The sequence below is a fragment of the Anabrus simplex genome, chromosome 9 (assembly GCF_040414725.1).
Source record: "Anabrus simplex isolate iqAnaSimp1 chromosome 9, ASM4041472v1, whole genome shotgun sequence".
NCBI classification, from domain to species: Eukaryota; Metazoa; Arthropoda; class Insecta; order Orthoptera; family Tettigoniidae; genus Anabrus; species Anabrus simplex.
The window spans coordinates 12582144-12599721 of NC_090273.1; the positions used below are offsets into that span (position 1 = coordinate 12582144).

The 17578-nt window shown below is 38.7% G+C and overlaps 1 protein-coding gene across 1 annotated transcript in view; it reads left to right on the forward strand.

Moving 5' to 3' along the window:
• LOC136881086 (DDB1- and CUL4-associated factor 8) overlaps positions 1–17578 on the forward strand; it is a 128610-nt gene that overhangs the window by 17150 nt on the left and 93882 nt on the right. Inside the window, exon 2 of the mRNA XM_067153705.2 lies at positions 6693–6951. Coding sequence (XP_067009806.2) covers positions 6693–6951 — 259 coding nt within the window. The remainder of the gene's footprint in view (positions 1–6692; positions 6952–17578) is intronic.

Here is a 17578-nt window from a genome sequence, read left to right on the forward strand (position 1 = left end):
TAAAGGAACTTCACACACATCAAAACATTAGATACATCCAGATCACAACTCAAATATCTTCGCGTATAAGAACGAGCATCACCAGAGACGCGATTCATCACAACAATCCCCCATCTCGAATACGCAGCATCTCAAAGAACAAAAGAAAGATAAAAGATGGTTGCCATAGTTATGAGGCGAGTAAACAAACCTAACAATGAAAGAAGACACATTCAAAGGAACACAACAAACGGTACTAAATAATTAGGCCAGCAAATAGCCCAAAGAATGAAAATAAAGAAAATGCAAATAAAAATGGAAATAACACTCTGAGAAACGGAGAATACTATTAATCAGGCAGACAGACAGCACAACCACACATACACACGCACCACAGAGATCCAAGAGAAGTGTACGTAAATCAGAATAATCAGTATGTCCAGACACATAACGAATATACAGTAATCCGCATAGCAAGACGTGCTTTCATGGACTCATGAGCTCGATACAAGATGCGTAAGAATGATAAAGGATCGCCGCATCGAGGCAAGGCATATCCCAACTTAAATCACCGCAACATCATCATGACCAGCACGCCCACAACGTATCCATATCGCCTCGCCATGGACGAACATGAATACCAGTCATAGCGTCAAAACACAGAATCACACATCCAGAGCTCGGCCATGAAATAAATCGACGAATGATAAAAAGTAGTAGGTCTCAAGCATCATATCACATGCACGCAAAACAATCACACAACAGACCAATATCATCCTCCATCCTCACAGGTTTATATGACACGAAAAATAGAGCACGCAAAAATCAATGGAAACCTACAGTAAAATGAAACATGAAATTAGCAGAAAAATATATAACTAATATGCCCACGCAACCATAGCAAGCAAGAAATGAAAATTACCTGAATAATCAGGCGGAGTGCAGTGCCTTTAGGTAGTCACAAAATAGCAACTCAAAGGAAGAGTCGGGCAATTGAGTGGATAAATCCACGGCAGGAAAAGTAAACGACACAAGTAAAATATTTCACATCTCTAGATGTGAATTGTTTTGTAGACTGCCATGTTGGCTTTACCGTCTAACAATCTTATTCCAAAGAAAGTGAGCACAAGACTGCCCTGGGAGACACTTCGGCTGATGGCCGGAAGCGTGCTCTGTCAAGGAGAAAACAAGTAATACGTCACGTCCAGGGAATAGATAGACAGAAATGTTGATAGCGGTCAAAGAATGTGGTATATTCTAAGAAGTGCGTCACCAAGGCAAACTTGGTGCGGCACACAGTGTAGATACATAGAAAGATCAAGCAGGAATAAAGGAAAGAGGTTTTGAGAAAAAATAGCTGACAATTAATATTATGACATATATTTGAATTATTATTTTAGATTTTAAATATTTTTTTACAAGATGATGCACTTAAGTTTGTAAATTAATGAACTGTTTTAGACAAAGATGTTAGTTTTTTGACATTTCGAGACAATATTTTTCATTCTCATTATTATCATTCTTATTATTTATAGATTTCGTACAAGATAGGCTGTGATCTTATAAGGAATCACATTTTGGATTTATAGAGAATTTATCAATATTTTAATAGTGTTATGGATATGTCTTATGATGTTCATGAGGTAGGATTAACAATTAAGTATTGTGTAGATGTAACAAGTCCCAAGTATTTTGATGTTTTGCACTGCTGAAGAAGAGAGCATTTGGAGCTCTCAAAATATGTACAGATGGTAGTAAAATAAACTGTGAAGTATTGACAGTGTGGAATAAAGTTATATATTGCGTTCTTAATGTCATAATTCTCTCTCCTGTGTCCTTGACTTTCCAGTTTTTAATTTTGGCTTGTCTCAGAAACCCTGGAACTCTTGGAGTTTTTTCTTAAGTAGGACACACTCCTGGTTGTCATAATGTGCGATTCCCAGTTCTTCAATGATCCAAGCGCCTTTGGTTTTCTTCTGCTGAAAGAAGGTAATGATACGGTTGGTCAGTCTTGTTGGGTGCATTTGTGTCACATGCCCATAAGAGATAATTCTCTTCCTGATGGTATCGGTAATCTTCTCTACGTGGGTGTATAGCTCTTCGTTGCCGTCTTCTGTATTCCCCATTGTTTTTAATGGGACCTAAGATATTTCTCAGATTCTTCCTTTCTTCGTCCTCCAGTTTCTTGATCAGGACTTTTTTGTACATTGCAAGACATTCTGAAGTGTATAAGACCTCTAGTTAGATGGCACTGAAGTAATGCCTCAGCTTTGCTTTGAAAGATATGGACCTTTTGTTGAAAATGCCTTTGGTTAAATGGTACGCTGTTTCCATTATTATTATTATTATTCAAGTGCCAGCATGTGGGACAAATGCAAAGTAGAATAGTAGTTTTTTTCCCACCCTCGACAAGCGATCTCTTCCTTCCTTTAGACTCCACTGAACTCTTCAGTTTCATTTTCTGGCTGCTGTATGCTCTAGTGCAGGGTTTCCCAAACTTTCGTCTGAGACCCCCTTAGCATATCACATGCATGACCAAGGAGCCCCTAACCGCAGAACAATAATACTGAATTCAGTAAACAAAAAAACAAAAAAAGAATTTTCTAATGTTACCATGTTTGATTTTATTTGTATATTTTAGGATTAATATTTACTTTCCTTAGTTTAATTTAACTTCATTTACATAAAGATACTTCATTAGTTATATCCATAGAAGTGATAAAGCAGACTTCCTTGGCATGCGGTTGTTGGATCAGTGGGACAGATGGTGGTGTTTTCCAGAGAACAAGCGTTTCACAAGCGTAGTCACTCAGACCGAAGATTGACGTTTGCATTAGTTATGTTTCTGTTCTTCATTCTCGTTTGTGCGAGAGCAGAAATGGTATGGTACATTCCTACAGGTACGTTGCCATGAAAGGCATTAAATGCAGTAATTTATTTCTAGAAATTGTTGGATATAGGCAATGTCATGGGTCCAAAAGTGGATCAGCGGCGTGGAGTTGTGATACAGGACCTCCACTATATCGCTTACACTGCCTTGTAATATTACTTCATTTTCATACACAAAATCATAAAGTGCTGGGAAAGAAATTGAGGTTAGCTGATTTGGCACGTCTACATACTCGTTTTATTTATTGTTCGATCAGTTTTGTTTTGGACTGTGAAGTGTGTGACTTGCATTCCTTGCAGGCTTGAATTTAATTCATTCAAGTGACTGAATGTATTGGTTAAATAACGAAGTCTTGCCAGTCACGAGAAATCATTGAAAAAGTACTTGAAATTGCATATCCCATAGATTAGAAGTAGCCTAACTTCATCACTCAATTCATACAAGCGGGTCAAAATTTTGCCTCTCGACAACCACCTAGCTTCGTTCAGCAGATCAATCAGTTCTGCGGGATGTTGCAAGTTGTTAGTGGTTCACAGCAGATGCAACAATGCATCCAACACATAGATGCTTTCAGCTTACGCATGCACGGGTAAGATTGAACAAAACAGCAAATCGTAGTGGATCATGTTTTCAAATTGCTGTCGAATTGAAGTTAATCATTTTGTAACCGAGCTCGAAATCTGCAGTCACTCATGTGTGGCCAGTATCCAGTATTCGGGAGATAGTGGGTTCGAGCCCCACTGTCGGCAGCCCTGAAGATGGTTTTCCGTGGTTTCCCATTTTCACACCAGGCAAATGCTGGGGCTGTACCTTAATCAAGGCCACGTCCGCATCCTTCCCACTCCTAGTCCCTTTCCGTCCCATCGTCGCAGTAAGACCTATCTGTGTCGATGCGATGTAAAGCAAATAGTAAAAAAAATTTTTTAAAAAAAGTTGTATTGTTAGAAATATCAGTGCTTTCATCCAGCTGCAGCGTCTAACATTCACAAGGTTTCACTCGTTCCAGCAATGTATCTTTAACATTTGCTGCCATTTCTTCTGTTCTTCGCTTGATGGTGTTTTCAGACAACGATATAGCACCCACATAACACCCAATTGTTTTGAGTACTTTTCACCAACTACAATACTTCCTATCAGTTTTGCTTCTCTCCAATGGTACGTGGTTGGCCATGTTTTGCAGTGAATAGGGAAACTTGATATGATGCTAAAACTAAATTTTCCTCACCTCCTGTAATACTGTCCGTGAGTACTCTTCTTTTCATGAAGTTCAGGAGTTTATTGCAAAGGCGGTCAGTTGGCATGGTTTGGAGACGTTTGAATTTCAATGGTTTCATACTCTTCTTAAATAAAATTTCACCATGCATCAAACACTGGGGCTTCTGATCATACCCAACATTTACCACAGTAAATTCCAATAGAGATTTTTGTCATATTTACGGTTTTGCACTTGTTGACTGCTGAGAGGTCATGATTGGGACAAGTTGGTGGAGGAAGAATGGTACAAGGACAGGATGAGATGGAGGAGGCTCATATACCACACCCGGGAAACTGGAGATGGTTTAGGATGATGATGATGATGAACAGTTTTCCAGCTGGCAGATCAGGCTTCCAGAACAAACTCAGTTGAATCATTGATCATTGTTTCAAATGAGACACACTCTATTACTAAAAGTTTTCATGAACCTTTCTTCAACCAGTAATCCAAATTATCATGAGTGAGTACTATTACAGTTACACTTCATGACTGTTCGCTGCTCGATTTCTGCAGTTTGATTAAATGGAACTAATATAAAATGATGGTGCGAGCGGGTACACTTGACAGCGCTGGCGCAATTGGCTGTGTACCAAACTAAGCTGCCAGTGAAGACACTCCATGATAGCTATCGGCCACTTTTAGAGTTACTAACAGTCAGCTGCTAACCTGTAATCTCTATCTGCCAAGTTACGAGTTACATAACAGTGAAGACATAGTTCCTAAATTTAAAATAATGATCTATGAATTGTGTGTGTACAAGAAAATTTATCTCCTACATACTTACATTATTATTGCTGACTCTTTAGATTATTGTTGCGCCCCTCCAGGGGTCCATTTAAACATTTCATAATGTTCCATATTGAACTGTATCACAGTTAAATTTAAAAAAAAGAAATTAAGTGGTTCAACCTATTCAATACAAGTAAATAAGAAATGTAGTGTTACATTCTTACTTGGTTAAAAGCTGTACCGGTTTCGACCACTAATCTGGGTCATCATCAGCCGATTAAAAATACAAAAACAATGCATAGGAAAACAGGAAATGCATTGTTTTAGGAAGTCATACTTTCCTAATTTAGCAATCTTGATCTTCAGGCCCTATGCATTGTTTTTGTATTTTTAATCGGCTGATGATGACCCAGATTGGTGGTCGAAACCGGTACCACTTTTAACCAAATAAGAATGTAATACTACATTTCTTATTTACTTGTATTGAATAGGTTGAACCACTTAATTTCTTGTTTCAATTTAATTGTCCTCCAGGGCTCTGCGGACCACAGTTTGGGAACAGCTGCTCTAGTGAATGCTATTGACTATTGTGGTAATATTTATTTTCTAGTAACTAATTATGTGGGATGGATTTCAGCAAACTGAATGTTAACAGCTACAGTTAAAATCATTTGATGACCTTAGGTCAGATGGTCTGGGAAGGTTCAAGTTTTTGGAAATTATTTGATTTGTCAAACTTCTCACCAGTCAAATTGTATTTTCTTGTTGAAAATGACTTTGAGTAGGCTATGGTGCCATCCAGCTGCTCCATTGACTTTGTTCTAATAACTTTTGTGACTCGGATAATCCCAGTTAGATTTTTCCTGCACAAATTCAGTACCGGTAGCAAGCCTATCGGTTTTGTTAAATATTTCTATCTTTCGTCCTTTTCTTTATGTTGCCAGCATTCTTAAACTTTCCTTTCTCTTTCACCAGCATCATGCATTGGAAATGCTGAACTTTTTCCTAGCTTGTACACTATTAGACCTGCTGGGCTGAGTGGCTCAGTCTGTTGAGGTGCTGGCCTTCTGACCCGAACTTGGCAGGTTTGATCCTGGCGCAGCCCGGTGGTGTTTGAAGATGCTCATATATGGTGTTGGTAGGTTTTCTGGCACGTTAAAGAACTCTAAATTCCAGCACCTCGTCGTCTCAGAAAACCGTAAAAGTAGTTAGTGGAACATAAAGCAAATAGGTCTAGCATTATTATTATTATTATTATTATTATCCTCATAAAACCTGTAATTGGAAGTTTATATCTTAACTTCTCTCATTTATTTAACTGAAGTGTAATGACTTTCTTTCCTCATGATCCACCATGACTGAAATAGTGACCAATACTTTGTGAAATTGAGTTCATCTGTGATGTGCATGGTGACTCTTCTGCACAAGCCAGTGCAATTGGGAAATGATGCAAGTAGACCTGAATCGTAAAAATGAGTACCAGGTTAATTCCTGAGGGCAAAGGTGGCTGGATGTAGAGCTAACCGCTCTCTCTCACTTAGTGCCGATGTTGCAAATAGGTTTGTACAGAGTTGGCTTTGTTTTGTGTTTTGCTGTATTTTCTATCTAGAGTGAAAAGTTTCTCCACCTTGTTTTTATAATGGCTTACAACCATCACTAGCAAAAGTGTCATCAGATAGATAAGAAAAACCCTCAAATTTTGCAATAGTGCTCATCTGTTTACTTGGAGAGAGTGGTTCAGACCTGCTCCTTGTTGAGAATGAATTGAAATATTCTACACTCAACTAGACATAATTTGTTACTCTGAGTCTACATTGAAAATTATGGTTGATCTTTCAGGGAGAAAGGAGTCAGTAATCGTCTTCAAGGTCCAGATCTGTTTCAACAGAGATGTTACGGATCCCTACATGCCGTCCAACGCCTAGAGCTTATGTACAAACTGGATGCACATCACGGTTGTGTCAACGCTCTTCACTTCAACTCGTCTGGCACTCTACTGGCCAGCGGGTCAGATGATCTTAGCATAGTGATCTGGGACTGGCCTCTTGGGAAGTACCTTGTTAATTATGACAGTGGACATCGAAGCAATGTATTCCAGGTACGTTATTCTTTTAACAGTTATCTAACCTGTTTCTCTATACAGCAAAACTTCTCCAGATGACTACCCCTTTAAGCCAACAGCCCCCTTGACCACTTTAATCTGGCACGGAATGATATTCTCATAAGACCAATGTATTTTCACCTTCCTTAAGATGACCCTCCCCCCAATTTTTTTCTTTTTCTTTTCTGATCCACAAACATGAATTTTGGTCATATATCAACACATTATCCCCTTTCAGACAACCAGAAAACTGTGAATAATATAATTACCTTGCGGTATTATACATTCATGTACACCCCTTCATGCACTATTCCTGGAATGCCTGATTGTTATCACTGGATGAGTGTGTGTAAGAATATTATTTCACTGGAAGAATGAATTTCTTAATAAAAGAAGATGAGATCCAAATGTGGTAGAGGAAACTGGTGCAAGTGCAGAAAAAGTTCAAAGTTTATTGCAAATTGTAACCATTACTGAAAGGAATAGGGATGGGGGTAAATGTGAATAAAAGCATTAAGAAAAGACGTTCGTACCTGTACAAAGAAGTGAACAGTGTGGTTCTTGCGGGGTTCAGTCGAACCCGTGCTGTAAGTGGAACAATGTTGCAGGCTCTTAATGATACCGAGATTATCGGTCATATAAAACTACAAGCTTCATTCCTCATAATAATAATAATAATAATAATAATAATAATGTACATGACTACAGATACTGGTACTGACGTGGCCTATTTAATAAAGAAGTGTGTTTATGAATTGTTACACATTTATTTAACTCTAATAACAGTGAATATAAAATGAACTAAAATATTTAAAAATAACTGAACATTCAACGCTTAAAATAGCCTACAGTTTGAATGAAAGCTTGGTCAGGTTAAAAAAAAAAAAAAAAAAAGGAAATTTTTTTTTGTTCATTCTGATTCTGGTATAGACTTGTCAAAATACCATTTCCTATGAGTCAGCGGTAATTTTCTTTCGATTTCACGTACATTTAAAAAGCACTCGTCTTTCGTCGGTGGTTCACAAAACAGTTCAGCTTCATCATTGCACTTGCGAAAATTGGTTACAAAATAAATATCACCATTACTTTCAGTTATGGTACAAACGTAATATTTTGAATGTTTCTTTCCGCTGTATTTTCCAAGTACAAAGTCACCTACTTTAAAAGCCGTATCACGGGGTGGACTTTTGTCATCGGCTTCGATCTTGTAGTCTGGATGTAGGGAGAGTGTGGTGGTAGTTTCAGAATAATATTTTCTTGCCTGAACTGTGTATGTTTGAATGGCTCCACATAATATGTGTTGCTGGTAGTGCACAGGAATGTACTTTGGTCGAAGTCCACAAAAAGAAGGTATTCTTGTTTAAAAACTTTGTATGTCTTGCATTGTGACGCACATGAATTTTTTTCTTTTAATTTTTGTCCAGAACTGTCCTTTACGGAGATAAAAGCTCTTGCTCGAGGAGATAGCCAGCTGATATCATCTGGATTGAGAAATATTAGAACTTCTTGATTTGGAAGTGAAGACTTCCTGCGCTTGCCGGAGGTAGATGAACTTACATCAAATTTTACACTCAGTGCAGAAACAACATGCCGTTTCTTCCGCGGACTCACTGGTAAAGCGTGCTCCGAACGCTTTACAGCTTTCCCCAGTGTTTGTTTGCATTTATAACCAGACGTTGGCGTACTCGGCTCTGCAATTGATGTTGATGGTTGTGTTGTTGGACTTGTAGAATAGGAAGTAACTGTTGATAAGCCCTGAAGTTTTTTCTGAGCTCTGAATTTCTTCACCGGTTCTTGTACCTGTTGGCGGCGTATGCGTAACTGGGCAGGTGTCATCTTTCTTCTCGTGATACAATTTACAATGTTCCTTGTGAGTGAGCGGCATTATTACATATCACCTTAGTGTGAACACCGATTGCTATTCTAAAATACGTCCTTTACGAGTGAGTATGACGCAGAAACTGGATCCCGTGCGCAGCGTGGAACTTCCTGGTCGGCTGGTCGCAAGAATACCGTAAACACACGACGTATTTTACTATCAGCTTTGTATTAATCCATTTGAAATTTTAACCGAATGATATAGCGGCTTGAAAGGGTGTACAGTATTGACTTTGCATACAAAGTTTCATTCAAGTTGAGCCACACACTGCTTATCTACAAAAACTTTTATACCTTTCTCGTTGCTTTATTACACCTTGTATAAACTGTTAATAACCTAAATAAGTAATTTACTGAGAAGTGAAAGAGCATTAGAATTAACATTTACTTTAATTATTTTCATAACTTTTCATCATACTAAACAGGAATTCCTAAAACTATTGAGAAATATCAAATGAATTCAGCCTCTACATAAAGATTCTATTACGCACACAGTTAAAAACTGAAAGACCTCAATAAATTATTATATATCATAAAATTAATAAAATGTCATGTTTTTTCTATCATAAAACAAATTGTTTAGTTTTATTTTAAACTTTACTTTTCTCTACTTGGGTGGACTATTCACTGGAATCAGCCTGTGATAAGGATAGTGTGATCAATCTCAAATTATTGTTTCTAATTTTAATGTTGCTTAAAATGTTTAAAATGTGATAAAGTGTACTTGACGGGTGTTAGAAAGGGAAGGGCAGAGACTGGAGTAGGGCTCTTTATCAGGAATACCATTGCACGCAACATAGTTTCTGTTAGGCACGTAAATGAGTGAATGATGTGGGTAGATTTGTCAGTTGGAGGAATTAGGACAAGAATTGTGTCCGTGTATTCACCATGTAAGGTTGCAGATGAGGATGAAGTTGACAAGTTTTATGAAGCATTGAGTGACATCGTGGTCAGGGTCAACAGCAAGGATAGAATACTGCTAATGGGCGATTTCAATGCGAGAGTTGGGAATAGAACTGAAGGATACGAAAGGGTGATTGGTAAATGTGGGGAAGATATGGAAGCTAATGGGAATGGGAAGCATTTGCTGGACTTCTGTGCTAGTATGGGTTTAGCTGTTACGAATACATTCTTCAAGCATAAGGCTATTCACTGCTACACATGGGAGGCTAGGGGTACCAGATTCATAATAGACTATATCTTAACAGACTTTGAATTCAGGAAATTTGTAAGGAATGTACAAGCTTTTCGCAGATTTTTTGATGATACAGACCACTATTTGATCTGTAGTGAACTAAGTATCTCTAGGCGTAGGGTAGAGAAAGTGAAATCTGTCTGCAAACGAATAAGGGTAGAAAATCTCCAGGACGAGGAAATTAGACAGAAGTACATGGATATGATCACTGAAAGCAGGTTCAGGATATAGAAAGTGAATGGGTGGCATACAGGGATGCTGTAGTAGAAACAGCAAGGGAATGCATAGGAACAACTGTGTGTAAAGATGGGAAAAGGCGAACATCTTGGTGGAATGAAGAAGTGAGAGCAGCCTGTAAACGTAAAAAGAAGGCTTATCAGAAATCGCGCCAAACAAGGGCCGAGGCAGACAGGGATTTGTACGTAGATGAAAGAAACAGAGCGAAACAAATAGTTGTTAAATCCAAAAAGAAGTCATGGGAAGATTTTGGTAATAACCTGGAAAGGCTAGGTCAAGCAGCAGGGAAACCTTTCTGGACAGTAATAAAGAATCTTAGGAAGGGAGGGAAAAAGGAAATGAACAGTGTTTTGTGTAATTCGGGTGAACTCGTAATAGATCCCAGGGAATCACTGGAGAGGTGGAGGGAATATTTTGAACATCTTCTCAATGTAAAAGGAAATCACCCTGGTGGTGTTGCAAACAGCCAAGCTCATGAGGAGGAAAATGATGTTGGTGAAATTGTGCTTGAGGAAGTGGAAAGGATGGTAAATAAACTCCATTGTCACAAGGCAGCAGAAATAGATGAAATTAGACCTGAAATGGTGAAGTATAGTGGGAAGAGGGATGAAATGGCTTCATAGAGTAGTAAAATTGGCATGGAGTTTTGGTAAGGTACCTTCAGATTGAACAAAAGCAGTAATTGCACCTATCTATAAGCAAGGGAACAGGAAGGATTGCAACAACTATCGAGGTATCTCATCGATTAGTATACCAGGCAAAGTATTCACTGGCATCTTGGAAGGGAGGGTGCGATCAGTCGTTGAGACGAAGGTGGATGAAAACCAGTGTGGTTTCAGACCACAAAGAGGCTGTCAGGATCTGATTTTCAGTATGCGCCAGGCAATTGAAAAATGCTTCGAGAGGAATAGGCAGTTGTGTTTATGTTTCGTAGATCTAGAGAAAGCATATGACAGGGTACCTAGGGAAAAGATTTTCGCTATTCTGGGGGACTATGGAATTAAAGGTAGATTATTAAAATCAATCAAAGGCATTTATGTTGACAATTAGGCTTCAGTGAGAATTGATGGTAGAATGAGTTCTTGGTTCAGGCAGTGGCGGCCCGTGGCCAAATTATCCGGCGGGGCACAACTTATAAAATAATATGGACAGTCAAGTAGAAACTTAAGGTATCGGTTGCAAAATATAACACCGAGCTCGATAGCTGCAGTCGCTTAAGTGCGGCCAGTATCCAGTATTCGGGAGATAGTAGGTTCGAACCCCACTGTCGGCAGTCCCGAAAATGGTTTTCCGTGGTTTCCCATTTTCACACCAGGCAAATGCTAGGGCTGTACCTTAATTAAGGCCACGGCCGCTTCCTTCCCACTCCTAGCCCTTTCCTGTCCCATCGTCGCCGTCAGACCTATCTGTGTCGGTGCGACGTAAAACAACTAGCAAAATATAACACTAATGCGCTAGGCCCCGATTTCAAATAGTTAGCGCCCTGGGCAAACAATATTTAGCCGCCCGCCCCTCTGCTCGTTTTCCTGTTCCTCTAAAAAATAATTGTTTACAAAGTAAATATTACAGTTTTCAAGTTTATGAGTTTTAAAACAGCACATTATGCAAATACAGTTCTCATAATTAAACTTATCAAGCCAAACAAAGATAACAGCCAAATAAGAATGAGGCTGTTTTTATTTTTATTTTAAAAAACCATTGGTTCAGTTTGATAGTTTGTATGTAAGTAAATAATTTTAGAAATAAGACACGTTTTCTTCATAAAACTTAAATATATAGATTAAATTCAGGTTTAAAAGTTAGAATAGGTTAAAGTGTTTTATATAGTCTAATCAAATAATTGGAATAATTTGTGGAATGTAAAAGTAATTTGAGGGAAATGAATTTAAGACGTAATTCACGCAGTCCTATAATTACTCGATCCGCCGTCCGCCGTCCCTCAAAAACTGGCGCCCTGGGCAAATGCCCAGTCCGCCCATTTGTAAATCGGGGCCTGTAATGCGCATGTGAATAAATACACTAACAACTGACTTGTAGATCAGGTTATCCTGTTTACAGATGGTGCCAGTTAGATATTAACACCAAGGAAAAAGACAGTGAAAGGTGGGGTCAAAGGAAACGGGACACGAACCCGTGACCTCTCCATTTCCGGTCAAGTGTTATTTCACTGAGCTAAATGGCCAGGGATAAGCTGATCCACATTTCATTTATAACCTGTTCCCCTATAAGTCAATTAATAATGAATACAGTAACCTTCTTATTTATAGTTGAAGTGCATTCTTCGATCCTTTGCTTGAGCAAATACTTCGATAACTCGCTGGTTGAAGTCGGGAATCGAACGTACCATTTTAATTTCAATTGAAAGCATCGCCAGGGCCGTTAGTCTGTCTTGGCTCATCGTATTCCTCAAGAAGGTCTTTATTCGATTTAGAGTAGAGAAACATCTTTCACTTTCCACTGTCGACATCGGGATTGTAACAATGATGCTCAGTAACGTAACGCATTCATTGAACGTGTCTTGCATATTGTTGCGCAAAGTTGCAAAAGCGCCGCAGCACCATCAGCAGCCGCATGCACGTCTACCCTGGAATATAACACTTCAAGTTCGGTTCTGAGCCTGGCTTTGTTCACTTTCGGGTACGTGTTTACGGTTGACGTGAAATCTTTTTCCGGAAAGCGAGTACAAAATTCTCCAAAACTTGATACCCGGAAAAGGTTGGCAGCTGCTAAATGGCCTGTGAAGCTAAATCTTTCTTCTGCATGTAATAAAATGGTATCACATGTTTCCAAAGCAGCGATACGTTTTCGTTGCTGGAAAGTTCGCTGCCGCTTAGGAGGAACTGGAGCTTCGTAGTCATCAGTTTCCTCTAAATCAGAGCGAATGCTTCTGATGTTACGAACAAAGTTTGCTAGGAATTCAGATACCAAGACAGGGTCAATATTACGCATATGAATTTGGGAAAACAATATATCAACATGGGGCATAACTCTATGGAAGAAATTCAGCCAATATATGAAGTCAGCGTCTTTCAGTAATCTTATAAATCCAGAAGCTTTGTCCTACAGTGTTTTGATCTGTCTCTATTTCGCATATTGTTTGGAAGCATTCAATCAGGACTTCTCTGTTTTCAAACACTGTATTGACAATGCGGGTCTGAAAGTTCCAACGCGTTGGAGCTGCTTTCGGCAAACGGCGCATTACAACTGTATCTAGTAGTTCGGTGCGTTTACTACAACGACTGAAAAAGGAGGATATTCCCTGAATATCACTGAAAAATATCTTCACTTCTTTTATATCGGACGTGGCTTTCTTCATAATCAAATTTCCTACATGAGCATAACAATGAACAAAATTAGCGTCATTATATACTTCCTTTATGCATGCTTCTACACCAGTCTGCGCACCGCTCATTACACTAGCCCCATCAAATGTTTGACAAATTAGTTTTTCAGGGGTTTTGTCAATACCCAACTTACTTAGTTCACTAAAAATCATAGAGCTTATACCTTCAGCTGCATGACTGGATGCCAGAAAGAAACCCCAAAACCGCTCATGTATTTCGCCATTTATATGATAGCGAAATATAAGCACCACCTGCATTTTCGTTGCATTGTCGGTTGTTTCATCTGCTTGGATGGCTAAGTAATTAGCAGCACTAATTTCTTTCATTATAAAAGTATGACATACTTCGAGCATTGCATCTAGTATATCGTTCTGTATCGTCTTTGACGTACCCTTAAAAACTGTTGCAGATTCTAAATGCTCCTTCATTGCGATATCCAAGCTAGCTACAAAGTCAACTAAACCGCGAAATATTCCAGGATTGTTTGAATCGGTTGATTCATCATGACCGCGGAGCGCAAGTTCAAACACACCGCAGAATTTCACACAATCAATCAGACGAGATAAAATATATCTATTTCTGTCGACCTGTTCATGCTGTTTACGAAGTGAAAATCTGTACCCACTATCAAGTTGCATCCTTATGTCCAGCTCACCTAAAAGTGCGAGATCCATTTCGTTGTTTAAATGTTTTTTCGATTCACTGTGTTTTTTCAGGTTTTCATTCAAATGCTTTAAATCTTTGACACCTGTTGTGCTCCACGCATTGTCACCGCCGAATAGAATGCAAGAAAAGCAAAAAAATTAATTTCTCTCTTCGCATCCACATAACCATTTCGCTTTAGCATACATACCACTTAAATTTTCTGTTGAAATTCCTGTTTTTTCCTTCCGTCTGCTGCACAATAATAATATCAGGTCGCGGTGGTCCTAAACGTTTGGCACGAACTCTGGTCTCAAAATTTAATTGCTTACCAATTAACTCACTGTCTTCATTCATTTTGAAATAAACAAGCACACAAATACACAAAATATAACACTGAAGAGAATTCACGTCACACCCAGTGTTATTGTAACTAACTTATCAGTAGCACCTCGAGCAAAAGAGAACGCGTGTAAGTGTCGGAACAAAATGTTACTGTTGCTAATTATTGGTCACTTGGTTATCTGATATCAGATATAGAAACACGGTAACCTCATGTAAGATAACTTATTTTAATAATTCAAACATCTGAAAACAACTAAATCCCTGCAGGAGTGATATGAACGCTTTTTCTTAAATAAACAAGACTAAAATATGATTAGATTTACTTTAGTTACAGAATTGGTGAATTGGCTACACTGATGCTTGCAAAGCGTGGATGTTTCTCGTGATCTGTTATTTGCTCTATGCGGATGCGCTGCAGAAGGCCTCGATGCTCTGAGTGCCCAACCAGAAGCCCCCCCCCGTCGCCCTCCCCACACAAGCCCTCAGCTGTCATGGACGTTCACCATGTTAAAATACTGTGTTCTAATGCGCAGGCACGTTGTTTGGGCACAAGACAGTCTAGTGCCCAGAGCTGCACAGTTCGCCTACCACTCGCCTCGCCAAGGCTCCTGCCGTCATTGTTGCGCTGACAGCGACAGCTTGTCTCTTTAAATACAAAAGGTATCCTCTCTTCGTGCTTAAAGACATGGTGGGTTTAAATACCTACAAAAATCTCTAATCCTGTTAAGAATATAACATTTTGTCGTGATAATATTTGTAGAAATAATTCTGTTGTTCGGCTGTAGCCCAACTAAATTATAAATTATTTATTGAAATTCTGAGTGCAAAAACTTGACAGGGCACGTGCCCCTGTGCCCCTAAGGACCCACCGCCACTGGGTTCAGGGTACTTACAGGGGTTAGACAAGGCTGTAATCTTTCACCTTTGCTGTTTGTAGTTTACATGGATCATCTGCTGAAAGGTGTAAAATGGCAGGGAGGGATTCAGGTAGGTGGAAATGTAGTAAGCAGTTTGGCCTATGCTGACGACTTGGTCTTTTTGGCAGACTGTGTCGAAAGCCTGCAGTCTAATATCTTGGAACTTGAAAATAGGTGCAATGAGTATGGTATGAAAATTAGCCTCTCGAAGACTAAATTGATGTCAGTAGGTAAGAAATTCAACAGAATTGAATGTCAGATTGGTGATACAAAGCTAGAACAGGTCGATAATTTCAAGTATTTAGGTTGTGTGTTCTCCCAGGATGGCAATATAGTAAGTGAGATTGAATCAAGGTGTAGTAAAGCTAATGCAGTGAGCTCGCAGTTCCGATCAGCAGTATTCTGTAAGAAGGAAGTCGGCTCCCAGACGAAACTATCTTTACATCGGTCTGTTTTCAGACCAACTTTGCTTTACGCGAGCGAAAGCTGGGTGGATTCGGGATATCTTATTCATAAGTTAGAAGTAACAGACATGAAAGTAGCAAGAATGATTGCTGGTACAAACAGGTGGGAACAATGGCAGGAGGGTACTCGGAATGAGGAGATAAAGGCTAATTTAGGAATGAACTCGATGGATGAAGCTGTACGCATAAACTGGCTTCAGTGGTGGGGTCATGTGAGGCGAATGGAGGAGGATAGGTTACCTAGGAGAATAATGGACTCTGTTATGGAGGGTAAGAGAAGTAGAGGGAGACCAAGACGACGATGGTTAGACTGTTTCTAACGATTTAAAGATAAGAGGTATAGAACTAAATGAAGCCACAACACTAGTTGCAAATCGAGGATTGTGGCGACGTTTAGTAAATTCTCAGAGGCTTGCAGACTGAACGCTTCAAGACTGTTATCAGTCTATAATGATAATGAATGTATGTATTTTAATGTTCATATTTTTTTACTGCAAGTTGTAATATAAAAATATTTCTTGAGATTTACCGTTTACAGATAGGTAAGTCTAATTCCCTACTCTTTTTTTTTTTTATAGAGCTCATCAATTCTTCCACGTATACTTGAGGTCTATTGTTGATGGATTAGGCAGCATAAGTCAGGAAAGTGCTCAGATGGCTTTTTTTCTCATTTACTTGCTTAAAATCACCATAGCTTGACTTCCTCTTGTTATAGACTAATATTTCATACACCTAAACCTTCCTTGATAAATCTATGCAACAGACAAAAATCGCATCAAAGTACAAAACATTGTCTTTTAAGTCCTGAACAATGCGCTTCAAGGGGCGGAGGACGACAACAACAGTGAAATTTTGCTCGAGGAATTGGAAAGGATTGTAAATAAAGTACGTTGTCATAAAGCACAGGAATTCCAGACCTGGAATGGTGAAGTATAGTGGGAAGGCTGGGATCAAGTAACATCGTAGACTAATAGGATAGCATTGAATGTTAATAAGGTAACTTGGATGAAAACCCGTGTGGTTGTCAGGATCAGATTTTCAGTAAGCGCCGGGTACTTGAAAAATGCTATGGGACGGGGGATAGACAGTGCAGGCAGCTTTGATAGCGTCAAATCAGAATGCCTGCACATGCGGTAGCTGAGGCCAAATGATCATGATCATGATGATGATGATGATGATGATGATGATTATTATTATTATTATTATTATTATTATTATTATTATTATTATTATTATTATTATTATTATTATTATTATTATTATTATTATTCAAGCTGTCCATAGAATACTAAGTATTTTCCTGTGAAGCCATTATATAAAATGCTTCAATGTGGATGATTGCAGTTGCTTTTAGTAGCAAGAGTACAATACTTATGCATTCTTTTAAGAATTTGTTCTTGCTGTCTCTATTCTTTTTCAGATTCCAGTTGGTTGATGATGTCTCAGCCAAAATATTTTAAGCAATTAAGTCGTTTTTGCTTGGTGATTGTTGAAATGTTGGATGTTGCTCATGAAGGAAGACAGTAAAATTGTTTCTGATGAATTATTGTTCAGTATCATCTCCTCTTAGAATATTGCCTTATAACTGAACAGTACTTAAAG